Raw genomic sequence first — 26,627 nt, 5'->3', positions numbered from 1 at the left:
AGTATGTGGCCTGTTTGTCGGTAAATGGACAGGAGTGGGTTAACCCAAGTCGGCCGCACGACTGTGCGCATGCCTGTGAGGGAGTGAGTTGTTCCCAGGACGTGCACGCGTACACGTTCTCGCCAGTTAGCAAGTTGTTGGAGTCACATTCACGCTTCTTCGAAGACTGTCGACCAAACTCGGTTATTTGAAACAAAGTAAGTAAGTGTGTCTTGATATTATTGGGTTTTTATCAAATTAGACATTTTAAACATGTACAGTACTCTGTTTACTTACGTTTGTTTGTCGTACTTTTCGCCGTTTCTTGCGTATGAATTAAACTTTTTTTGGGGTCCCAAGGCAAAAAGTGACTTTTCAAAATACCGTGTTGAGTATTTTGGCGTGTTGTTGTGCTAGAATCCCTGAAACAACTTTTTAAAATCATCTAACCCAACGCAGGGCATGAATCATTGTCAAACTCGAAAGGACGTTAATGTTAAATGTAGGCGCTTTTGCTGTCTCTTTAACTAACTTATTAGCCTTCTTCGCTTCATGTTGAAATTGCAGCTTGGTAAAAATGTTCACTGAAAATAAGTTAGGAACCACTTAGTTTGGCAGGACAGTAACAGCTGCGTCCCATTTATTCAACTGTTTTTCAATTCTAACGCTTTTATGTATATTTACATGTATAAATAATTGACTTGAGAGATGTATTAATTTAACAGTATGGTTGTAGTGTGCTATGATGTAGAGATTCCTTTTTTTTGGCCGCTTTCATGCAGCTCTTTGAACATTTTATTTCCCTGCAAACTATAATCACAACTCTAAACTGCAACCTACAGTATTTCCTTTGAGGCAACACCAATTACAACAAAACAACCCATGTTGCCGATTTCAATGAATGTTTGTTTTTTTTGTGGTTGACAAGCAGACTCTGAGGAACAATCAAAACCATTATTCATTCCGGTTTTGAAATAGTGCAAGATTGTAAATGCAAAACTCCGTCTGAATCACGTTGATGGTCTCTGGGAGCCCCCTCTTTGTCACCACCGATGAATCATTGTCTCCACAAATATCCCATGACATCACACACTTGATCAACCTCCGGATGATATCACGACAGAGAGAGACCTTTTTCCTTTATCTGTATAGTTGCCATTTTAGTCCAACCATTTGTACTTAAAACACATACACTGTTGGGAAGAAGACTTCGTGAGAGGCTTACCCCCGAACTGGTTGCCTGTTCTGTGAACCAGTGCACTACCAATGATCATGTCAATGAAGATAATGAACTGTATCCCGTGTTGGTACAGATGTGTTGAAGCAGGATTGTATGACCATATTAAAGGCTTTTATTACTAGAATAAAGCACAGGCTTGACAGATGTTTAAATGGGTCAGATATTGATATAATGGCAGAAGGTAGGTCGAGACCTATTGCCTTCAGGGCTGTTTTTGGTTCATGCCGGGCCCATTAGACATACTGCCATCTGCCACTCATGCTGCCGATAATACAAGGGTGGGGAATTTACAGATCACCACTCTTAAAAATAAAAGTGAAGAGGAATTGTCGGGGGAAAAGAACAAACGCCTTTACAAATATATTGAATCGCTGCGTGATATGCTTAGAGTGACCTATGTGGTTTTCAGCTGACCACATCTCCAGCCTTCATCACTATTGAAGAAACTTATTTCTAAAAAGTGATGTGGTAAAAGTGGCCGGGGAACGAACAGCCTCGTCATATCCTGCACTCGACTCTTGTTTGTTGACGCTGTACCCAATGTAATGTGGTGGGCACATTGTCGGAGAGCTGTTTTCGGAATAGGGCTCTGTTTACAAACAATGTGAATTATAGCTAAACCATTTTAATCTATATGACTGAGGTCCATCTCTCCACAAAGAAAATCTTCTTTAAGGATTATATTCTTGCATGACTTTCAGTTGTGTGATGTAGGCTTTGTAAGCCAGGGTTCAGCACAAAATTGTGGCGATTTGGGTCATCCAGCCCATCTAGCCAGCAGATGCTCTTTTCACGAGTCAAATGTTTTATGGTGATTATACAAGTTTTGTTGACCCCCAAAAAACTACACTTTTTACGACTTGTATTATATGACATATTTTATTATTTACTAATTTATGACCGCTCAGGAAGTTACCATAGCAGACATTTTATTCAGAAGTGGGCAATGTAAATAAATAACACAATTTGTATCAACTATGTTGGTACTTTTTGTTGCTATTGTGACAGTAAGATAAAGTGAGCTCAACAATTCTGTTGTTATGTTAAAAATGTGTTCATTAAAAGAACAGCAAATTCAATTGCCTTTTCCAAACAGTTACTATTGTCTCATTTGAAAAATGACCTATAGGCATGTCAGGTAATAGATTACCACATTGACTTTGTCAAGTCATGTGTTCAATATTTTCTGTAAGCTTAACCAACCATACATTTGTGGAAAATCGTTGGCCTTTCGATTATTTAGCTACCCCATGTTGTCAATTAACCATAATGGCTAGTTATAGTTTTTATGCCCGTTGACAGAAAAGGCCTGGCTATGGTAAATATTTATTTAGCACTTTTGGAGCACTGCCCTCTCATCCTGTCTCGAGAGAGCTCTATAAAATGTTCCTACTGTTCTTGTGTGCGGTGTTGGTCTGGCCTACAGCTGTGTCTCGAAGGAAAGTATTGCTCACAGAGAAGCTACTGAGATGCAGTCAAACACGTAGACTTGTGCAGTCGTGCTAATGCGACTGTGACAAAGAATAGCAAACTAGTCGCCGAGCAGACATCACTATAACAAGTCCAAACTCTGTCTCGTCAGACGGCTTCGGTTCCTCTTTTTCAGGCTGCTACGTCATCTGGTCACACTGTTTACTCTTTTGCAAACTTGTTGCAGCAAGTAAACCCGGCTTGCATTTGCTTTTGATTACATTAGCATGCTTCTTCACCATAGTGTGTTTTCCCGGCTGATCTAGACTTTCGGGTCTTTGTCAAGAAACTTAAAAAAAGAAAACTCCACAAGTCTGATGTCAGAATTTGTCAGAATGCTAAAGAAATGTTGAATCACACCACAGGGCCAGTATTATACAGATTAGAGCTGATTGCGAGGAGGGTGCCTCATGGAGAGGGAAAAAAAAGTCTCTGGACACTGAATCTTAAATTTTCCGTTGTTCTTTCAACATGGTTTGACCTTCTCCCGAGTCCTGCTTTTGGATAATTATCTGTTCTCCATGTGTGTTTATATGTTTCTGGCTATCCCAAAAGTAAATGTAACCACTGCACCCGTGTTTACTTCTGTCTTGCAGAATCGCTACCATGGCAAAGGGATGCATCACCGTCACCAAGTACTTTCTCTTCCTGTTCAATCTCATTTTCTTTGTAAGTAAGCATCGATTCACAAGCACACATTTTGTCCTGTCTCACTTCGTCTTTACTAGAAATCAAATGGTTTACAGTTATTGTTGCTCCTGTATTTGGCATCATGTTTTCCTGCTATTTAGGGCAACACTTTTTTTTTTTTGCCACTTTGTCTTCAATTTGTTGCTATGTTTAGAAAGTATTCAGAGCCCCCTGAGACCCTTTCGAAAAAGACTAGTGACAATTCTTGTGACTTTTTTTCTTGTTATTGGAAGCTTTTTCACAACTCTTGAGCCTCTTTCACAGATGTAGTTCATGGCGGGAGATGTTTACCTGAAAATTGTGATTACACACGGCCTCAGCGCAGGCTGGTCGAAAGCACAGCAGATGGTTTCTTGAGCTTTATTGCCATCTTGCTTTGACCAGGCACAACATAAAGTCAGGGCCAGATAAAACGCGACTCTTAAAACGCACTCTATGAGGATGTCTGGATTTTTCCGATGCGTTTGTATTCCTGAAAGAAAGCTTTTGATGTGCGTATTAGGAGGTGTGTGTTGCTGTTTGTCCATGTGTTAACTTCAGTGGACGCCAGGAACTAGTGGGCTAATGATGACCGCCGCGGGCTCAATAGTCCCACTAAATGAACATCTCTCAACATCTTAACCAGGGCTTTAATTATTGTTCACGTGCTGGGGAGGGGTTCCGCAAGCACTCATCTGCTGTTGCCCCCACCCCTGCGCCCCGAAACAGTGTGGCCCTCAACCTCACATCAAGGGTCTGCTCTGAACTTCATGACCTAATTAGTAGGATACAAGAAGTTTGGGGGGGCTGTTACATACAAAATCCTAAATATTCTACTCATTAGAATCATCTACATCCTGGCGAATGCACAGGAACACACCGAAACAACGCAATAAGACCTGTTGTGTGATAATGAAAAGAATATACATTTGGAGTACTGTATTTGAATCCTACACATGGGTACCTTAACTTCACAGTTGGAATATGAAGGCATTGAATCTTGTGTAGCTTGTTGATCATTTAGTCCCGTTCCCAGCCTTTTTGTTTGTTTGTTTGATGAATTGGATTAATCCCAGATGTGCCTCCATTGAAGGCACCCCAACAACAGCTATTTAATTTTAACTTTAGTCTAGGGTGGCTGACCCTTCTCTGCTGTATTTATCTTTGTAGGTCTTTGGAGCGTTGATCATGGGCTTTGGACTATGGGTTCTATTTGATAATCAGAGTTTCATCGCTGTTCTACGTAAGTACCTTAACACACACACACACACACACACACACACACACACACACATGCGTGCGCACACACACGTTCATGCACAAACACCATCCAACTGCCACGTCTTGGTGTGATAATGCTCCGTAAACATTCAGCACATTTAACCCGTGGCAGTTCTGCTGACCGGAGACTGCCTGCTCTGTGCAACATGTGTGGATCGCCTCCCAAGAGGCTTAGTGCAGAGCAGCCATGTAAAAATGTTCACACCAGACTAAAAAAAAAAAAAAAGCACCTAACTGAAACATGATGACTTCTGCAGATCCTTATTAAAAGTTGCCTTTTGGGTGGGGGGGGGGAGGAAACACAGTCGACTGAATAAACAGCTCACCATTTCCAGACTTCTCAAGTTGTTTAGTCTTATGACAGAGAATAACACCTTATTCCCATGCGGAATTGTACCTTGAACCCAGCAGCTCTCAACACAATCTCACTTCCCCCCAGCCCCCCTACAGATGTTGTCACCGTTCTATTTCTACCCAAGGATCCAAAGCTTCCACAGAGTTGCAAACAGAAACATTATCAGCACAATGATAACCATGTCAAAAAGAATAATGAAACCAAATTCGAGCTTATCCTGCCAGAATGGAAAGTCATCCTGTGTAAAAAAAAAAAATCCCTTCATCTACGCTTTTGCTACATTCATTCCAGATGTACTTGGTATCTTTGCTTCGAGTTACAAAGTTTCCTTCTGTTCTAAATTGTCTACCCTTTTTTTATGGTTTGAAAGGTAAAATAAAAATAAATAACGTTACTGAGATTTTTTTGCCTGTTTGTCGGCAGAAAAAAACACTCAGTCGTTCTATTTTGAGGACACGAGGTCCTTGCAATGGAAACGAAGGGATGAATGAACTTTTATCTATTCGTAGCAAACTACAGGAAGGATTGATTTAAAGCGTCTATCTTTTTTTTTAACAGGTTTTGCCCAAGCTCAATTTTAGACTAGCATGTCACACCACTGTGCAATGATTTCTGAGAACAACCCATACGCAACCCATACATTTAGAAGCCATTCTCTCGTACCAACCAAGATTGACCTTGTATGCTTCACAAGTCATATTTGACTGTTGTCTTCTTCCTGCGGCTGCCCAGAGAGGAAGCTCACCAAGGTCATTAAAAGCTGAGATGTTTTTTTTGCTCACCACTCAAGGAATAAAGCGAAATTAATTATATTTGTCATCCCCTCAAGAGCCAGCAGCACTGTTATGAGAATCCATCTGTCCCTCCAGAGATACAGTTGTGGCTATTTTTTCCTGATGCACGAAGGACATCCCGTTCCATATGGCACTTGGGGACTTCTACTCCATACATTTTCCAACCCTATCGTCCTAGAATACTGACCTCGGTGAAGATATCCTGCTGCTGTGCATAGAAAAACAAAAACAAAACAAAAAAAACTGAACAAAGCTTTGTGCAGCTATGTTTATTGATTCACAATATTCTCTGAAGTTGTGCCATTGCTGGGCATAAACAGAATCTCTTTGTCTACAGTTTCCAGTTATTATAAGCTCTAGAAATAGAAGCGTGTGTAGCCGCTTCAATAACTGGAGGCAAAAAGACATTGGGAATGTTTTGGTGTCAAAAAGCATTTTCTCTTCTTGCCTCACACACGGCTTTCCATCGCCGGTGAGCAAGGTTATTTTCGGAGTCGGAAACTAAATAAATCGGTCAAACTAAAATTGAAAAAAACCCCAAACATTAAAATAAAAATGAAAACCCTTTAAAAAAAAACCCAAATTAACTGAAACTATGTTTATGAAACTAACCAAATCTAACAATAATTATAGCGAAAATGTCCCTCGTCTTCATTTTTGGCAATTAATTTCATGCATGAGCCATGAGGGTTGATTTTCAATGTATTTATTTTGATAATACTGCACGGAAGAAGAAAAGGTTGAACAGTTGTCTAGGAGTTGTAGTCCTCTTCATGTGTGTCACACGGAAGCGACGTCACCAAGCAGCAGCCAACAAGAGGAGGAGACAAGCCTGCGTTTGGTTTTGGTTTTGGCTTGAGTGGCTCCCCTACTTTTGTCACATTTTCCGGCACCCTAAACAGAAATAAATTTAGAAATCCAAACTTCTTCATATAATTATCTGTAAGAATGCACAACCATTACTTTTCTCAGAGTATATGCTTGCTGGATCACGGGTTGAATTTGCAGAAAGATCTGCATCGCAAGTTCATGAAAGCCACCCAAATTATTTTCGAGGAGACTTGCAGAGAAGTGAGGCACGGTGCTTTATGGAATATCGTAGTGCATAGGTCAACATTTTCTGACTTGAGCCATGTGCATGTTTTTAGCCCAGAAGAAGACAGCAGGAAGTCGATAAAATCTATTTCACCCCACAGATTAGATACACTTGGCAGAGGGCCAAAGAGGAAATACTTCAGTGGAATTTAACAAGCTTTTTCTTTTCAGAAGAGACAAACTGCGCAGTAAAACTTCCATCCATCCATTCATTTTCCGATCCGCTTATCCTCACAAGGGTCGCGCGGGGTGCAGAAGCCTATCCCAGCCGTTTTCAGGCAGTAGGAGGGGGACACACTGAACCGGTTACCAGCCAATCGCAGGGCACACACAGACAAACAACCATCCACGCTCACACTCACACCTAGAGACAATTTAGTGTGTTCAATCAGCCTGTTTTTGGAATGTGGGAAGAAACCGGAGTACCCGGAGAAAAATCACGCAGGCACGGGGAGAACATGCAAACTCCACACAGGAAGGCCGGAGCTGGGATCGAACCCCCAACCTCTGCACTGTGAGGTCGACGCGCTTAACCACTCGTTCAATGGGCCGCCAGTGGCAATTTTCTCAACGCTAAATCAAGACTGCGATTGTGTTGACATATGCACAAAAACAGTGAATGCCAAAATGGCAATATGTGGGGCTTTGCTATAAGTTGTTCAGTAATTGTTGCACACTTCCATATGTTGACAAGTCGAATCACAATAACAAGATGGAATAAATTTACTGCTGACCTCCGTATGACCAACCCGTGCTTTCTAAACTCAAGTGCATTACTCAAATGTTTATTGCCACACTTAATGTCTTTATAAGAACTGTGTGTGCTTTTGTTTTTGTTCTTGTTACCCAAAGCATAATTAAAATAAGTGGCATTTCCTGAAGCTTGCCTGGGTGATAAAGGCAACCAGGAAAGAGGTGTACTGTAGTTTGTGCCAGTCCGCTTTGTGTGGGAAGATTTGCGAGCAGTAGTCTCGTATTACTGATTTAGCGCATGATGCTTATTTTTATCATGTCTGCCTTTAATGAGACGACCACACAACCATGTAAGATACCATCAGCAGATAATTTAGAAGAATTGTATATGTCGTCGGTTGCCAAGAAGCAACAAATTGCAGCCGTAGATAAACTGCTGCAACTGCCAGACTCCTCTGAACGATGTCGAATGAATTATCTGATTCTGGCCACTTTGCTCCACCTTGGAAATGTCCCACGACTCTTAGTTTCTGTTTTTTGTGCAACTCTGAGTCCTTCTATTTCATTCCCCCACTGTTCCAAAAAGGGCAATCAATTAATCTCACCACATATTTTAGTTTTCTTGGTTCAACTTTCGACTGGCTGACAATGTCAGATTTTTTGGTGGGGAGGGGGTGAGCGGGTTAACTGTGTTTGCTCTGAGAATCTTTTTTTTTCCCCCTTGCTCAGTGTCGCGAGCCATATCAAATTGTTTTGCGTGTGAATAAGCACAACATCTTAGATGTAATAGTTTGGAATTCTTTTCTGTGGTTACAGCTGATAAAGAAGAGCAAATTTAGGGGCGTGGCTGCTTATCTCCCAAATAATTCCCACAGTGTAGTTTGAGTGCTAACAGTGCTTTAAATTTAAATTTAAAGAGTCAAGTCAAAAATTTTCTTGACGCTAAGATGGTCGACGCTCCCCCACATTTCTTAACCTGGCATTCTGAGTAATATTGCATTTGTGGCTCCGCTTATGAATGTCACATGACCAAACTCCGAACACAGGTGAGCCGTGATTGGTTATTTCTTGGGCCCGTAATGTCATTTTTCAGTCGACAGCAAGTGGCAAAATGGCTCCCCCCTGAGATGGATAAAAACAAACACAATATATCAGAAAACCACATTCAGACAAGTGAGGCCCCATAGAATATTTTTTACTTGACTTCCTCTTCAGAAATTTTTTCCAACTCCCATAACAGAACCAGTTGTGTGTTTTTTTCTCTTTTCTACAGAGGAATCGTCAGACACGGTAAAAGTGGCTTCCTACATCTTCATCGGAGTGGGGTCCTTGTCAATGGCCATGGGCTTCTTCGGCTGCATTGGGGCCATCTATGAAATTCGTTGTCTTCTTGGTCTGGTGAGTACAGAAATGTGGAACTGTCAACGTGAAGTCAACATTTTTGACTGGCAAACGTGTTCAAATTTGCCCATATGTCCAAAATTAGCTATTCTTTCCCCATAATGCCATGAGGTATTGACTTGCTCTTGCATATATATACCCCATGGCATTATGGGAATATATTTGGTCATGTGACATGCCCTTAGAAACCGTGATGTCATTTTCAGTCAACAGAAAGGGGCAAAATGACCACCACCTATGATGAATAAAAACAGGTAGATTTTGCTGCTCGTGGAGGTACATAGAACATGTGTCAAGAAAAAAAGTTTGATTTAACTTCCTTTTTAAATATTGGCTCGCAAAACAAAATTACACCAATTCAGCCTTTTCCCCCCAGGTCCCAGGTCCTTATTTATCAATAAAGTCATTTAAAAATATATATCTAATTATTACATCATGGTACATTTTTCTGCCATACCCAAATGCTGATTCGAATAGGAAATTAAAACAAAAACGATGTGTGGCTTGAGCACCTCATCGAGTGATCAAGTTTTCATTTTGGTCCAATTTAAACGAGCAGCAACAACACGTCTCTGGTTGTATATCCTTTAAAATGGTTCCGGTAATGATGTTAAAACAGACTCCCTGAAAGTTTGCCAAATACTGGATGGACGCTGTCAATTTCAAGCAAAATAGAATGCACGACTTGGCTACCCCTTCTACTTGGCAACTGTGGCAAATGGTCCATTACCTTCCTCAAAACAACACATTCCGAGAGCAATTCTTCGAATCCATTAAAAGCCCCGACAAAGCGACGACAGCAAATCACTGATGAAACAAATACTGACTGCAATCTCTTGTATGTATGTTGTCTTTGGTTTCTCACTCCAACTTGAAAATGTGAAAGTCATGTAACAACTAGCGAAAGACCGCATCTTCGTCATGACCACACAGCAAACTAAGTTTTGTTGTGTGGTGGCAGGCGCTCTTCCCATGAGCACCCAGGGTCAGCCTTAACAAATTTACATTAGTCATCGAAACTTCCCGTAATTCCCGAACATTTCTCTCTTCGACTGAAATAGAGAGAAACCTAAAACCATGCACCCTGTCCCCAAAATTTACCACAGCAGTTAATCATCCCTATATTGGCATTCTCGACTGTCATTTCGAGCTATTGTTAGAACAGAAGCCACGCATTTCCTTGCAAAGAAAAATGCTCGTAATTGCACCTGCTTCAGGTCCACATGCCTGCTTAAGAACACGTGACAAATTCCTGCTGACAGGAAAGCGAATCACGTCTCTACTTACATGTGCTCGCAGCATGTGTTGACTGACGGAGGTGGGTGCATGGGGGCGGAGAGGGATAAAAAGCCTGTAAGATGTGCTGGGTGGAGGGGTGGGGGGTGCGTGGCCTCTTATGTCGGCAGTTAATTGTAGAGTTGTTGTTGACCTACTTCTTTTCCAGTGACAGTGAGGAGCTGCCACGGCACCTCCTAATAATCACGAAAATGTGCAGCTAGCCTTGGAGATCGCTAAAGACGCGATATGATTATTATAGTTATTAGTGTTCTCCTCTCCTTGGGTTTTTTGTTTGTAATTTTGCTTGAGTGCCGCCACACTGCTGAAGAGGTCTCGGTTGAACGTTGTTCTCATTGTGTTCATTCCCCCACCCCCAACAGTACTTCACCTGTCTGCTGCTCATCCTTATCGCCCAAGTGACCGCTGGAGTTCTCATCTACTTCCAAAGAGATCGGGTGAGACGCTCACTTCCGTGTTCTTTTCGCGGCTCTCGCAGCCCTACTTAGAATGCTGCTTGCCACCTTTTCCTCCCATTGCTGCAGCTGTGGCCTGCCGGGTGTTTGTGCTTCCTCGTGTCACAGCTGCGAGCGTAAGCCTCCTGCTTCCTGTGGTGGAACCCCGTTTCATAGCTCGACAAGTGGAAACTCACAGGATGATGTTTTTTTTTTTTTTTTAATGTGACGCTGGGGGCTTTTGGTAGATGATGTTGATAGAGAAGTAGTATAAATAAAATACAGCAGAGTTTTATTGTCCCACGTTCACCCAACTTTTTTATTTTGTTAGAATAATTCTAACAATGATAAATATGAACCCATTCAGGGACAGCGGTTACTACAGTGGACAGCTTATTCGGTTACAGGTTATCATTATTGGTCCATGAAAGGGTGAAAGTCAGGTATTTTCACTGTCTCTGTGAGAAACGTAATTATCCTGAGTCTTTGAGAATACAGGAACCCCCACCGGGGAGGGCTGTAACTCACTGGTTTCCTTGGATGTTTTTGCTTTGCCATTGAAAAAACACAAACCTAAGAATACGGACATAAGAAATGATCATCATAATCCTGATTATGAGCACATGTTCAATTTCTTTGCAAATTTTGCAACCTGGAGATGACCAGATCATGCTCAGTTGTATGTGTGACATTATTCGAGCAGAGGAAGTTAAGTGTAAAGAAATGTAAAAGAAAAGCTGATCAACCTGCCATTCGACACAGCATCAAAAGCATGAGCAGCAAAGTTGGAGTTGTTGGAGTTGGACGTCTCAAACTGGCCTGTCACTTGTGAGTCACCTGCAAGCGCAATTGGCCCAAAATAGATCAAACACAACATCCTTCCATTGGATATACTGCTTTACCAGAAACAGCGTTAACCACTTAAAACCACCTAGTCACCAAAATAGCTCGTGGGGAGGGGACTTTTTGACCGCCATACATCAGAACTACAAAATACATAACATTTGTCCAAGTCAAATTAAAACAGTACTGATTTCATTAATTTAGGCTGAACTAAATTACCAGCCACAGTGTCTTTGTGCAGTGTGTGGAGGGTGTGTTGTATTTGAACACTCCCAGGAAGGCCAATTGAGGGCTTTTGTTGTCCGTCCACGGCTCCAGACTTTGCCGTTCCTGCTCTCCGGCAAGCGTCTGTGCACGCCCCCGTGAGCCTGGACGTGTTCCTTGTGTTTAAGGCTCACCACAGGGCAGGGCGGTGCCCCCCCTTTCCCAGAATAGGGTGAGGTTGTATCTCCAAAAGAGCTCTGAAGGCTCTCACGCTGCCACAGCCCTGTGATCTAGCACACCAACAGACGCACAGGCTGCATTTTCGCAGCTTTTCAGCTCAGCGTGGCACCTGACAGGCCCGCTACACCGCTGCCGTGGCCTCGGGGAAACATTCGGATCAGATGTTGAAAGAAAGACATGGGTGTGTTATTTGCCAGTCAGAATACATTATATGTGGACAACATCCATGACACATCCCTGTCCTACTTAAAAAGAATTATTGTGCTATGAATTAGAGCTGAACAATCAATCAAATTCAAATCGACATGACAATGTAGTCGAATGCAATTTTCTAATCACAAAGGCTGAAATTTAGGGGAGGAGTTGCTCAATTGGGGTCCATAGGTTGCCATTAGATTCTTATTTCAAAATCGTCCAGCCCATCTATGAATGTTAATCAAAGCTCTTCATTGTTTTTTTACTAGTTGAAACATGAAATGTCCAACATCATCCAAGGCATGATCGTCCACTACACTGGCCAGAACAAAACCACAGAGCACACTTGGGACTACATCCAGAGGACGGTGAGTTGATGCCGACGTCAATGATGATGAAGATGGTGCTGGTGTTTCTAATTTTGCCAACGGTTTTCGATTTTAGTCCCAAGTCATTTCCCCACGATGTCATGGTTGTTGTAGTTTATAACTAAAAGGTTTATAGAACAAACTTAAAAGTATTTTCTGTCATATATTCCTTCTAAAATGTTGCTGAGCAAAATGTCCACAAGCCAATATGTGTCGTTAATGTACATTAAAAACTGGTTTGCAACCGCCATTTTGCAGAACAATAAACAAGAGTACCCTGAAAACAACTCAATGAGACGCTCGTCAAAACGCATTCAGTATTGTGTCTGTTACTGTAATAAGTTGAGCTTCCACCTTCGCTGGAGGTGCTGGAATATGTTTGCGGTATTGAAAACTGGTGGAAAATGACATTCGACAAGCTGCGCGAAAATGAAGTTTATTTTTGTCGCGCTTGAGGAAACAATCAGCTTCCCACTCACATCACACATCCCCCTCTCTCATCACAGATGAAGTGCTGTGGGTGGACGGGGCCTGGCAACTGGTCTGACAATCTGCTGCTCAAGAACAGCTCCCAGCATCTCTATTCGTGTTCCTGTCGTAACGAGTCCTTGCCCGGCACTGACATCAAGGTGGAGGGCCTGTGCGAGCACCTGTCCTCTGATCTTCCCGTCTACCAAACGGTACAGCCACTCTCAACGATGTTTGTTGAAGTGCACTTGCTCTTTAAGAAGACTTCAACTTGCTGAGTCGGCTGATCTTTTCAGCTTTTTCCATGTTTTTGCTTTGCTCTTGCCAATGTTTTGGCTTTACAGTTTTCATTGGCCCGAGCTATCCTGCACATCCGCTGTGGCGAGCTATTTTTTTCCTTTCGCTCTCAATGTCTTCAGGTTATATAATAACACGAGGCTGGATAATTAATGGTGTTTTGTTTTGGGGTTTTTTTTATACAGTATATTGCATCCCCGTTGATGTGCACTGCCTCCACTAACAAAACGGCTGCGAACAAAGAGTAAAAGTCAATGTTGCTTGCTAACTTGGTCGCTATCTCTAGCATACGTCTTACATTGCATTTTGACAAAAGTGAAATTTTTCAAACTTATTTTCACGCTCATGTTTTCTGAGATGGAAAAAAAAATGTCTTTCTATTAAAACAGATGCAAATTAGTGAGCAGAAAAAAGCTTGTTTTGGTTTCAGGAAAAATAGAGCAAATCACAGAAGAGGAAATTTACACAGCCAACTAATCTTGACTGCGTAAAGGTATCAACATGAACGTTTAGTTTTCTCTTTTTGACATGAGTCTGTTTGGCGCATATTTCCGTAGCATTCCTGTTGTTCCGTTGTCAACCAATCGACGAGCGGCCACGTTAACTGCTCCATCCTTTAAATACAATCCACAGGTGGTTACCCACAAATTACTGTCGTGAAATGGTCCAGTACACGACTGTCAATGCCACAACTTTTGACAGTGGAAATATGAAAATAAATTCTGCGTCTGCTGTCAGTAGTCATTTTGAAAGCTCATTTTACTGTTGCGGTCATCACAATTACACAAAGCACTGCACCGCGTCTATCAGGTCAGGGAAGCCGAAGAGCAACACACTGGTCCATGTGTTGCCAAAGTTAATAGTTGTGTTTTAAAAAAGGATGGGATCACTTTCATCTCTCCCTTTGCTAACAATTTTTTTCTCCATTGCTTCCTCTCTACTTGCCTCTTCAGGGGTGCATGACCAATGTGGAGAAATGGCTTCTGGAGAACTGCGGCGTTATTCTGGGAATCTGTGTCGGAGTGGCAGTCGTGGAGGTACGTATCCATTTTCTCCTCACAGTAGTGTTCAAGCAAATAGTAGAAGATTCGTCCTCCAGAGGAGAGTGTTGTGTTGCGGTGGCGCCATACTACACAATCTCATCGAAATTGATGGGAGCAACATAAAATTCAAAAGCCTCACGTCGGCATTCTCCTCGGATACAGTTAAAATGTTTGTGAATGGCTCAGAAGTGTGGCTCGTCATGCCCGTTTTCCACAGTGGATGTATGTGAGGAGGCGTGATTGCAAAATTGGCAGTGCATGAGAAAGAACGCACACCTGTTTGGATGATTCATGGCTTCATACGTACTTGCTTACTGAACAGAAATGCTGCATCCACAAACTGATGATACAAACTGGGGATTTAGTGATGTTCCGCTGATCTGTTTTTTTTTTTTTTTTACGGATTCCACTGGTCCCAGTGCCCTATTTAGTTCTAGTTTGCCAATCTGACACCACTGCTCGGTTGATGGTAGACAGAAGTGAGCATGTGTGAAGTTCCACATACGCAGGACGTTCAGTCACAAAAGTTTGCTCTTGCAACGTTTATGGCCACTGGTAATTGTTCGTCATCTCAGTGAAAGATTCAGCATGTTACTGTGTATGGTATTTTGCCACGATAATAAAAATCATATTCTGATTATTATTTTCATTAATTTATTTTTAAACCCCATATGACCCCCAAAATGTGATATGTGAATTTTTGAATGCCACAATAAGAAGTGTAGGCCAGCTTTTGTTTTCCATTAGCAGCAATTAGCAACAAACATTATCGTCATGCAAGTTCTGTGTAGGGCTTGTGCAATCTTTGCCATACACTGAAATGATCAACATTGATTAGAAGCCATATTGGTAGCTGATTTGGATTTACCACAGTGTCAAAGTAAATGATATTTTACAACAGAAGAAGGAGCCCTTTAAAAAAAAAAAATGTTGCTGGCCGAATGACCTCTTCCACTTGGAACAACGTGTAACATGTTACATTGCAACACACTTATTACACTTTATTGTCACTGTTTTTTTTTTTTTTTCCCCCCCTGACAGCTTCTTGGGATGATCCTCTCCATGTGTTTGTGCAAGAGTGTTGTCCAGGAAGATTACACCAAAGTACCCAAGTACTGAAGTGCCACTCACACATACGAACATGTGTACGTCCCTCTCTCGCTTCCTATCTCATGTTCCTATGCGCGCGCGCACACACACACACACACACACACACACACACACGAAGGCAGAAGTCTCCCGCATTCGAGCTTCTCCTGCCTTCTTGACAGATTTCTCACATCCTCAAACACGATCAAGATTGACACACTTGTTTGCTATCGTTCACAAGTTGCCATTGTTGTCTTATTATAATAATAATAATAATTGTTATGATTATGTATTTTAAAGGAGACTGTGAGACTGTTTCTTATTTTCGGGGGTGGAAGGTTATCCATTTGAAAGGATGCAAATACTCAAGTACGATTTTTTTTTTTAATGTTTTCTTTGGTGTTTCCTTCTGTTGACCTCAATGAAGCGCTTAAAAGACTAAAAGAAAGTGAGAGAAAGAGCACTTTGTTTAGATTTGATGGAGTCGAGACGCCGGAGACATTCCTCACCTCTGAGTACCGAGATGAGAGAGAGTGAGTGGGCGTGTGTGGATATTAATGCCGTTCAGATCCTGCAGCTTCTACTCCCGCCGCCACTGGGTGGAGGAGGAAAAAAAAAGCCTGAGGCAGGGCCGCTGCGGTGGAGGTCTTCGCTTCGAATTCCGCCAATTCCTTGTACCCCTGCGCCTCTCCTGTTTAATCCCACCAGCCTCCTCCACCCTTGCTCATGCTCGGCATCATAGAATCGGCATTCCTCTCGAGTGTGTCTGACTGGTAATCGGGAGTTGTATTTATGAGTTTTTTTAAGGGAAGCTTTCCCTGTGTTTTTCATGGAAAAAGTGATTGAACTGACAGTGGAGTCTTGACCTTCCCCTGCTTGGTTTTTCTGAGCAGTTGCTTTTTTAGGTTTTTGTGTGTATTTTCTGCAACCGCCCATTTCACAGGTAGACGACTCTTGTTTAACACGTAGCGTACATGTATTTATCATCATTTTCTTGTTTTGCTGTTTGTTTCAACAAAGGTATTGCTGTTTTCTAAATGTTGCTGGTCTCTTATGTTGATGCATTTCAAATATGTTATTGCTTCATCTGCCAAATTGTAACATTAATTTAACTTAAATGAGATGGCTTTTGACTGTTTTCAATTTTTTTTACACTTTGGAAAAAAAAAGCAACAGTATTTCCCAAAAAAAATGTATGTGGATTCTTAAAACAAGTGTAATTTTTTTTTTCTATTTTTGTTACGACGGAAAACTGCAATTAAAGGGGAATCCACGATTGTGTGCTTTTTTTGGGGGGGTGCTTGGGTTTGTACCGACGGGGACCAATAGATGGCAGTATAGACTAGGGCAAAATAAAAAAAAATGGGTCAAAAGCCCAAATTAATAGCTTACTGTCTTGTAGTTAAAAAAACATCAATATAACAATGAGTTTGACCAATTACAAACATACGTCTTGACTTCAGTGTGAATAGACCGACCCACTTTTGATAACAGTATTTTATTTTTTTTACCTTTCCGGTCCTACTTGAAGCGCTGTCACTTCTTCAAATGTGGGTGGGTGGCTCTTAATTTCACGTCAAGGCACAAGTAAATGGCTCCTTTGTGATTCACCAGCATAAATAGCAACAAGTCTCCACTACTATCTTAAAAAAAAAAAAAGGCACTTGATTGCAGCTGCAGCATTAGAACGCTTCGATGCCCCCCCCCTCCCCCCCAAGAGACCTCTCCACTAATTCAACACATCTGCATCTGGCCATGCTGAATTAGAATCATTTAATTTCTTATCATATTTGAGACTATGAACACCAGCTGTGACACCACGTAATTGTTATTTGCATACTGAGTAAAAATTAAACATGATGGTAAATAATCCATTAAGACTGGCAGATGTTTAATCACGTAGGGCTTCTCGGCAAAACGTAGCTATGATATTTTGTTTTACAGACAAGCGTACATTTTATTTTTATTTCCTTCTGCTGAATTTAATTGTTTGCTTTTTTTCTGCGGGGGTGCCTTTAAAGAACGCAAAGAAGAAAAGTTGAGGAACAAGAATGACGGCTCTCTCAAACTCATTGGGGAAAACAATTTGTGTCCTTAGTTTGAATTTGGGATGACGCTAATGACAAAAATTGTTTTGTCATTCCTCTCCAAAATATGACTTTTTGTCGTGCGTGTTTTTATTTTTGATTTTCATGAAAACCAACACTTGGCAATGGCTATACTGTACATTGATTTTACATGCCAAATAATACATTATCAAACCTGTCACATTTCCTCTTTGGCAACTTTTCAACACGTATAAACCATGCTACCAACATAGCAGCTGCAGCTTACGTCGGCGTTTGCTTGTTTGCCATGCTTTCCTTTCTTTCAGAAGCTGCTTTCCATGGACGGAAGTCCGGGGTTAAGAGATTATTTTAACATTTTATTTGTTTATTTAACTTGTACTACAGCCTTTGTCAACTAATTCTCATGTAGTACGTTTCGTAGAACTCGTAGAAGTTTGGATTGTTTTGCCAAATCGATTACACACAATTGGGTCATGTTTTTCCAAAATTTCAAGCTTGAAATTGATGGGCATAATCCTCTTCTTCACAGTATTCAATTTCTTTGGGCGCATGGTTAGAAAAATGTAGTGGGGGTTTTCTCAGAAGATTGCAGGACAAAACACAATCCGCATGTGTTGTTCCACTAGAATGTTTCCACTTGCTTGTGCATGTTGGGTGCTGTCCTTCCTCTGAGCATCCTGTTCAGACATCATGAGGACGTCGGTGGGCCTCCTATCACTCCACCTGCACACTGACCTGGTCTCACTAGCCTCCCTTTTAAGCGGCTCAGGTTAGCTCCTAAGCTGATATGCGGTTTCGCGTTTCCAAGCCTTTATTGAGCCAAATCACATCATTAGCCTAACACCTTAACTGAAACTTACCTACTCCCAAAGTATTTACTCATTATGAAATCTGTGTCGGCGTACCAGCTAGCTAGCTATTTCTCGTTACTTTATGAATGGCAACCACTGGTTAATTCTACCCTCTGCCCTCTAGTGGAAGTGATCGACATTGTTCTGCAGGTCACGATATGTCGCTGGCAAAGACAGCTTGCAAAAGGTCACATGACCAGATGTGAAGACTCACAAACAGGTGCACCGTGATTGGTTGTTACCGGAGCCCTGAGCAACTATGATGTCATTTTCAGTTGACTGCAATTGGCAAAATGGTCGCCCCCCCCCCCACCCCCACCCGCTGAGATGGATTAAAAATGGCTGCTTCATTCATTTTACACAAATACAATATTAATCAGAAGGCTGCTTCGACTAGTCACTAGAAAATAAATTTTCTGACTTGACTCCCACTTTTAGTGAAATTGTATAATTTCCCATGATACATCAGCTGATCTTTCACGGCCCGCGAATGTGCCACGTTACAGTGGTTGGAAATCACCGCTCGAGAACATCTCGTCCCCTCCGTATTTGGATTACTTGGAGCCTGACGACTTCTACGCACAAATGATCTTATATGGTTCGCAGCGGCCCCCAACGAGAAGGCTGGAGAGGATCAGCCCAGTTCCATTAGGTGTTTAAATTGTTTCCATGAGAGGCGGCAAGTGGCTGCAGGTCAGTGGGTGTCCTCCGCCTCATTTCCGACCCAGCGGCGTGAAGAATCCAACAGAGGTGGAAAATAAGCCCACTTTCTCTTTAGATCGCTGCAGGCTCTGTGATCTGATTGGTTGGTCTACTTTCTGGTCCACAGATACAAATCGTATGTGAGTGTTCGTGAAGGCTCCAAATGATTTGTAGTTGTGATCGGTAGTCTGCCCCTGTCTATGTGTCAGCCCTGTGATTGACAGGCAATCATCATCATGCTTTCACCCTGAGTCAGCTGGGATCCGCTCCAGTTTTCCAGCGACCCTGAACAGGATAAGTAGTATGGAACATGGATGGCTGGTGTGTGTCTCATGGGAGAGAAAGAGGGATCGGATCATCGAAAGAGACTGAAGACAGTACACATACTTTGAAACTGTACTTATGAGTATGTTTTCCGGTATTTGTATTTGACTATTTTTCTAATAAAGTTTTACTTTTGCTCCCCACTTTTAAAAAACATCTATGTGTACTTTCTGCCTCTTACTTTGTTAAAATAGGGTTGGTACTTTTTTAAACCTCCTAGGATGATCTTAAAAGTAGTCCAATTGCCTTCCATTCCACTCGTTTTGGGAATAGACAGGACTAGATTGCAAAATTTAAAAGAACCTCTGAGGTAAAGTACTTGTGAGTGTGTCGCGATTACACCACATTATTTTTAATTAAAACCAGATGTAAAATAGCATGTCTCTTTTTCCTCAGGGAGTACAGTTGAAAACATCTCAGTAATTTTTTTTTTTTTTTTTACAATAATGTCATTTGCACGCGCGCTCGAGAGCACACACACACACACACACACACACACACTCACCGTTGAAATCGCTGTTGTTTATTTAACTATTAAATGATAGATTGAACATTGAGAGTGCGGTCGACAGTTTTCTGTCCTTGTTTGGTTGGAGCTTCTCAAAACAACGTGATTCGTAATTACACGCAGGTGACTGTGAATCAGACGACAGTGTCAGACATTATTGAATATTCATTTTCACGGTGAACTTTTAAAGAAACTAAAACGAATGTTGTAATGTGGAGTTCAACCAGCACTATACTGGTTTATTTCTCTACACTTGTAAAAGTATTTATTTGTCATTCCCAGAGCAGCAACAACTAGCTACCTCTGATTGCCCAACACAGCTAACACAAGAGGATGGCTTGTGTCTGTAAATAATCAGCATTTATGGTGAGTATGATGGCTTTTATTTAAAGTTTGTATGTATTTGTCATGTTTTTAGATACGTATTAATTGTGAACTTCTATATCGTCGTGTACAGGTATGAAGTTGATATAATGGAAGATAAGATTTTAGCATTTCTTGCTCTAATAATAATAATGGCCACTCCAATACGCAAAATGCCCCCGTCTCTCTGAAATGCCATGCATAGTTTTATTGCGTTTTGGCGCTCTCCCAAAAAAAAGACTTTAACCCATTGTAGTTCCATTGGCTAGTTTCTAGACATACATTTACAGTATTGAACGACACTCAATATATTTTTGAAACATCCAATGTTCTCATTTTGACTCGTATCCTTTGGCACAAAGCTCCATCTAGGTTCTCTTCTTCTTCTGTCGCCATGCTTAACAAACCTGAAGGGACCAATTAGGAAAGAGAGGAGACTGCTAAAAGATAAGGCCAATCTCATTATTGATTGTGTCCTATGAATAAATGCATGAAGGAGACAAGCTGTCTTCCTGGTGGGCTTTTTGTTTCCATTTAACATTCACCATCTCCTCCAATAGGTATTTAATGCAATGATGACTTAGCAAAAACAGCATTACGGGCTCCAAAATAGATTTACAATATATGTCTTGTTTAGTATTTACTCATGCAGTTAATGAAGGACGCAGCATGCACGATCCAGTAAGATCTATGGCTCGCTTTGGATTGCCACACTCTTTCATTGGAGCTCATTAGATGAATTAAAGTTGCATTTAAAGCTTCTTTTATGAAGTGCTTCACAGAACTATGCCAAGCTTGCTGGTGTGACATAACCTGCCATCAGATTCTGACATTTTTCTAGTTACAGCCACATCACAAAGACTATATTCCACAAATGTGATTTTTAAAGTTGGGGGGCGGGCACAAAGTAGATCAGAAGCTTGTTCCGCTGCAGGCTCCTGTTCAATACGATTAGAAGACTTGAGAATGTGCTTTTGGAGTATTTTGTTCAGGGAGCTAAGATACTGTGGTTAATGTGGTCCAATGTTTTGCACCTGAGGGTTGTGGGTTATGCTGCCTAAATACAGTAAATCCTCCCAATCGCACAGTAATCTCTTGCTCCAAGGTGAGCATTTCCCATAAAATGTAATGATCACAGAGTGTTTGCATGCTGTACAGTATCTGTAGAAGAAAGCAGTGACTCTGTACGAGTATATGAGAAATTTCACTGAATTGATCCCCCCCACTCCTGAATTATTTAAAATAATATTGTGTTGAATTTTCTTTCTTTTTTTGTTGTTGTTGTCAAGTAGTTCCACAAAATCAGCATTAAATTGACTGAAATCAACAAAAAAGTTTTTCAGCGTACAGTTAAACCAGCAATGTTTAGCGACAGGCAGAAGAATTGAATGGAGAATTTTCTATTTTTAATTCATTTGATTTGGCACCTTTCTTATATTTGCTGTAAAATGTTTGTTCCTGTATTTTATTACTTTATAACTATGTGAAGCACTTTGTGAATCCTCTCTGTGTAAAGTGTTACATGAGTTAAATTTACTTCCAGGGTCGAACATTGTGCCTTGCCGCTTCAGATCATTGGAAATTGAGCGTCATATTTTTTTCCACAGACTTCTTGTATTGGATGATATGAGATTGTGCAAGCGGTGTCAGTGTTGCGGTCTGCGTGATGGATGGAGGTGGTTGTGCAGCTCCCGGCAGCACCAAGCTCCTCATTAACCTATGGTAATGCGCTTGTCACCCCCGATTCAGAAAAGCCTTGGTGCCACATTTGTCTCATGAGGCTCCATCTATCTCACCCACTGTAGTTTGGAAGAATATTGCTGAGTGTGCGCCAGTGTTGGCCAGAGCAGTTGGAGGTGAGTGAATCCCCCCTCTTCCTCCTCCTCCTCCTCCTCCTCCTCCTCCTCCTCCTCCTCGGGTGACGGTATCTAATAGGATCTAGCATTCCCTGACCCACTGAGAGCTGGGCTGATTTGAGTGCTCCAGCTCTCGCTAGGGGGGGGTTGCGTTTGCACTACAAATGCGGGAGCCACTTCAAATTGGCAAGAGGCGCAATCACAGCATGGCTCGGGTAGATGAGGTTGCTCTCGCCAGTCGGGCGACGGTTAAGCACGGTAAAGCTGATGCGTTAACATGAATTTTGGCCTTCCCAGAATGTCTTCATTCTCTTCAGTAGATGTCTTATTTACCTTCGCTCAATTCTTCTGCCCTCCATCAAGCCTGCGAGTCATTTATTTATCTTTGCGCGTTCAGTGCCAGGAACGTACTAGCGAGCTTGCGGGAACTTGAGGAAGTCTGTCTGGAGCCACGATGGAGGCTTTGTGGAGGGATGGTAAATCAGTCTGGGGATCTTATGTTTGAAGCAGAAGGACACAACGTCTGGGGTACTTTTGCGGCTGTTTAGTTTGGAGCTTTACAAGTAGCTGCCGTTATTTAATCTGTCAGATGGTTGAGAGACGGGAGGCGCTGAGCCGCTCTCATCTGACGCTGAGCAGCCTTTGGAATTTGCATTTTCCAGTGTTGGCAGCACTTGATCATGATTAAAGAATGAGCATGTGTGGTGCCGGGCCCGACTCTTCAGTCACTTTCATCCCGTGCCGCAGCACTCTCTCTGAGGACAATCAAATCTGACTGTCTTCACGTCTGCGGAAAATCACCACTGTTTGTTTCAGTTAGATAGCAGCTGCTCTCGTTCAGGAAACACATAAAAAAAAAGGAGGGACATCTACACATGGATGGGACCGGGCCTTCCTGTTTAATGAACTGCTTCCTGAGGGGACCTTATCAAAAGACGTCGGTGACTGGTGGAGCATTGACATGTCTTTGTTCCTGCAGAGGAAAAAGCTGCAGCATATTTTGACAATGCACACTTCCTGATTCCTGACTATGGGATCGTTAAAGTGATTGCAGTTGACTAGTTGCTGATACATCATTTATATTTTCTCTTTTCAGCTCTTTTCTCCCTCACCTACCAAAGCTGTGCATTTTGAAATAAAACAATTTAAAACAATTAATATGACAGACAAATTGCCTTCAGAGCAGTCATCTGTTGCTGCAAGTGGCTCTGCAGCCTCAGAGCCAAAAGCATCAAAGCATTCATTATGTAACATCTCAATGTAGATTCCCAACCGGGGTCTAATTAATTTCCTCTTTCTACAATATGTCAACAACTTTTACTTCATTTTGATGTGTTTATGGCAGGGAAAAAAAATCTACCTGAACAGTTAAAAATGGTAGTGGTGACAGTATAAACTTGGAAAGGATTATAACAAGGTGTCTTTCATTTACAATTGAGTTCCGTTCCTACAGCAGCGATCTAACACAAATTTGTTGACATTTGTCACACACCATAGTGTATCACTAACTCATGCTAACACAAGAACAAAGTCATGGCGAGGCAAATTTTGGATGAGAAACGCTACTGGACTACACATATAAAACAATCGAAATCTACTCCAAATTATGCTGTATTTTTATTTCCAAATGGTTTAAAAAAAAATCCACTGATCAGGAGCTTCGACATCTTTCGCAAGGACTCCCATTGCTGCTTGGACTGGACTGAAAGGGAATCAATAATTTTTTGATTTGGGAGACTCATCTTTGCCATCAGTGCTTCAGGGTAGTGACATAAAACAAGAGAAGACTCTTCCTTCCACAGACTTCAGAAGCTGGATCATTTTTTAAACGCCTCAACGAGTCTGCTCACGTAATGAGGGCAGAGTGGGCATCTTTAACATGGCGTCCGGCTGTGTTTCACGTGTGACCGTGCAGGCTAATGGCAAAAACAGAACGAGCGGGAGTAGAACAAATCAGCCCCTTTCGGTGAAGAGAACGTAGTGCTCATTTGTGCAAGAGAGAAATCAAAATGAGCGGAAGGAGGCGAGAGCAGAGCGGATGGCCTTCCGTGGAATATTCTCACATGCTGATTAGAGGAGCCATGTTAATGAGATTCATTGACAGCCTAATGTGGAGAACAGCGTGCCCCCCGCTGGGCCTGTCTGCTCTCTTCGTCTTTGTCAGCCCCTTTCTCACATAAGTCGCTGGGTTTTACGCTCCAGCAATCTGGCCTTTATCATCCAATGAATCACATGTACTGATTTTTAACATCTGAACCGAGAGACCCTACCCACAAGGGGAAAGAAAAAGGTGAAACTTTTGGCAATACAGCTTGCCATGAGAAACACGTGAACCCGTGAAAAAAATATTCACCCCATTTTACGACAGCTGAGTGGGTTTTTTCATTCGCACTGTGACTGCTCTCCATCCCGTTTTGTCCACAGTGCACTGAAATGCAATTGCCATCGGGAATATAATGTAAAAGTAGGATACCATTAGACACCGTTTGCAGTCATCAAAGATCATGAAAATGTTGGTCAAAATTATAACAATATCAGGACAAAGTTACATGTTGGTCAAAATTATAACAATATCAGGACAAAGTTGTCATCACGTCACGAGACCAAACACAGAAAACAGCTGAACTGCCAGAGGGCAGTTTGATGTGAATTTTAGTTGACAGCAGAGGGCGATATTAAGGCCAAAATGGCAGCGGATAGATTATTCTGCTGAATTGATTTTCCACAAATATATTATTAATCAAACTACCATATTTGGACTAGTACGTAGAGCATTTTTTCCCCAAGTTCCTCTTTAATGCTCCCTGGTCCTTCACATTCTGCATTGAAATCCCCCAAACCTCAATCAGTCAAGCTCTCAATAGCGGTTGACCTTACGTCTCTCTAATTCCGTCTTTCATATATTCATCTAAAAATCGGTCCTTTGCTGACTTTGATCGGAAAGGAGGAAAAATGCCCAAATTTGTCATGATTGTCTTGATGTGAGTACCCTGCACGGTGCCAAAAGACAGGCCGGCAGCTGGGCTGCATGAACACAAGTAATGATAAACAGGACGCTGATGATGGTCCTTTTGCCTACCGTATAAGCGCCAGCCGCTCAGATGCCGTCACGAGACGGCTCCATTATGCGTGTGTCCAAATCTGCGTGGCAAATTCCTGAAGAGCCATCAGTGTGAAGGGAAAGTAAAGGGAGCCCAGATGTTTTAGTTCAATAAGCTTAAGGATGAGTTCATGGCAAGAACATCTGAGGCTTTCAGATCTGTTGATCCAAAAAGGATCGTCTTAATCCAGCCTGGTTCAACTATGCATGTGTGATAGCCGATGTACCAGACTGTCAGCCAGTTCAGAAGAAATGTGACCTATTTTACACTACGAATATGTAGAATAAAAACAACACACAGACATAAGAAAATAGTTTGTGCATGTAAACAAATGAGTGAAAAAGAGCATTTGAAGAACAGTGTCACTGATTTTGGGCAGGGGGACAGTTACACCTTGAGTGAGGCGCTGAGAAAAAATTTTATGCGGCCCGTGTCAGGGAACACCTGCTTTTGTGAAAGGCCTGAATTCACAAGGCATTGACTTTGGCGCGACAGCCCACCCGCTGAAAAGGTTGACGGAGAGACAATTTTTGAACTGGCCAAATCCCGAGTTGAGTTCACGAGGCAGTGATTTTGGTGCTCCGTCCCACCCCTTAAACAGATTGACGAAGAGACAGTTTCAACCACAGCTCAATCCCTGGTGGTCTAGTGGCTAGGATTTGGCGCTCTCACCGCCACGGCTCGGGTTCGATTCCCGGTCAGGGAAAACCTGATTTTGTGAATGGCACGAGTTGAGTTCACGAGGCATTGATTTTGCTGCTCCGTCCAACCCCCTGAACAGATTGACAAAGAGGCAGCTTCAACACCAGCTCACTCCCTGGTGGTCTAGTGGCTAGGATTTGGCGCTTTCACCGCTGCGGCCCGGGTTCAATTCCTGGTCATGGAATACCTGCCTTTTGTGAAAGGCATGAGTTCACGAGGCATTGACTTTTTCCCAATGGCCCACCCCCTTAACTGATTGACAGAGAAACAGTTTCTTGAGTCACGTCATCCCTGATGGTCTAGTGCACATATGTCAAAGTGCCGGCCCGCGGGCCAAATCCGGCCCGCGAGAATGTTTTCAGTGGCCCCTGGGATGACATTGATTTATTATTAGAACCGGCCCCCGGACTGCAGCAAGCCGAGAGCCCGCAGATCTTTTACACGCACCAAAACTACATTTCCCACAATGCAACGGTGACGCGCCAAGCAGTCGGCCGCTTTATTTAAATATTTATTCGTCTCGCAGTCGTTCCCATAACAGTGACATTAGCTTTCAGATACCCATCAAAAATGGCAAAACGGAAGGTGGACACTGAGAACCGCGGGTTTCAAACAAGGTGAGAGTCGAAGAACATGTTCATGGACGTAGCTGGAAAACCTGTGTGTCTTCTGTGTGGAGAAAGTGTGGCGCGATTCA

The 26,627-nt window shown here is 42.2% G+C and overlaps 1 protein-coding gene, 1 long non-coding RNA gene and 1 other non-coding gene across 4 annotated transcripts; all 3 read left to right on the top strand.

Annotated features, from left to right (window-relative positions):
- Positions 1-77: 77 nt before the first annotated feature.
- Positions 78-16,735, top strand: LOC109507632 (CD82 antigen). Of its 2 annotated transcripts, none has more exons than XM_019857229.1 (9): positions 78-201; positions 3,286-3,358; positions 4,529-4,601; positions 8,850-8,974; positions 10,636-10,710; positions 12,459-12,557; positions 13,064-13,237; positions 14,276-14,359; positions 15,407-16,735. In XM_019857229.1, the coding sequence occupies exons 2-9, from the start codon at positions 3,296-3,298 to the stop codon at positions 15,482-15,484; spliced, it is 771 nt and encodes a 256-aa protein (XP_019712788.1). In that variant the 5' UTR covers positions 78-201; positions 3,286-3,295; the 3' UTR covers positions 15,485-16,735. The 2 variants fall into 2 exon arrangements, with proteins under 2 accessions (XP_019712788.1, XP_019712790.1); XM_019857231.1 differs by having other exon boundaries at positions 89-196.
- Positions 16,736-19,894: 3,159 nt separating this feature from the next.
- On the top strand, positions 19,895-23,293 carry LOC109507544 (uncharacterized). The gene is made up of 4 exons (XR_002166484.1): positions 19,895-20,274; positions 21,879-21,993; positions 22,077-22,127; positions 23,224-23,293. It is a non-coding gene; the product is annotated as an uncharacterized LOC109507544 (long non-coding RNA).
- A 2,569-nt stretch (positions 23,294-25,862) lies between these two features.
- On the top strand, positions 25,863-25,934 carry trnae-cuc (transfer RNA glutamic acid (anticodon CUC)). Its single transcript has one exon. It is a non-coding gene; the product is annotated as a tRNA-Glu (tRNA).
- The last annotated feature ends 693 nt before the right edge of the window (positions 25,935-26,627 follow it).

Source organism: Hippocampus comes, unplaced genomic scaffold (assembly GCF_001891065.2).
Source record: "Hippocampus comes isolate QL1 unplaced genomic scaffold, H_comes_QL1_v1.1 scaffold186, whole genome shotgun sequence".
Taxonomy (NCBI): Eukaryota; Metazoa; Chordata; class Actinopteri; order Syngnathiformes; family Syngnathidae; genus Hippocampus; species Hippocampus comes.
Note: the sequence above shows the minus strand (reverse complement) of the source record. Positions and strands in the feature narration are given on the sequence as shown.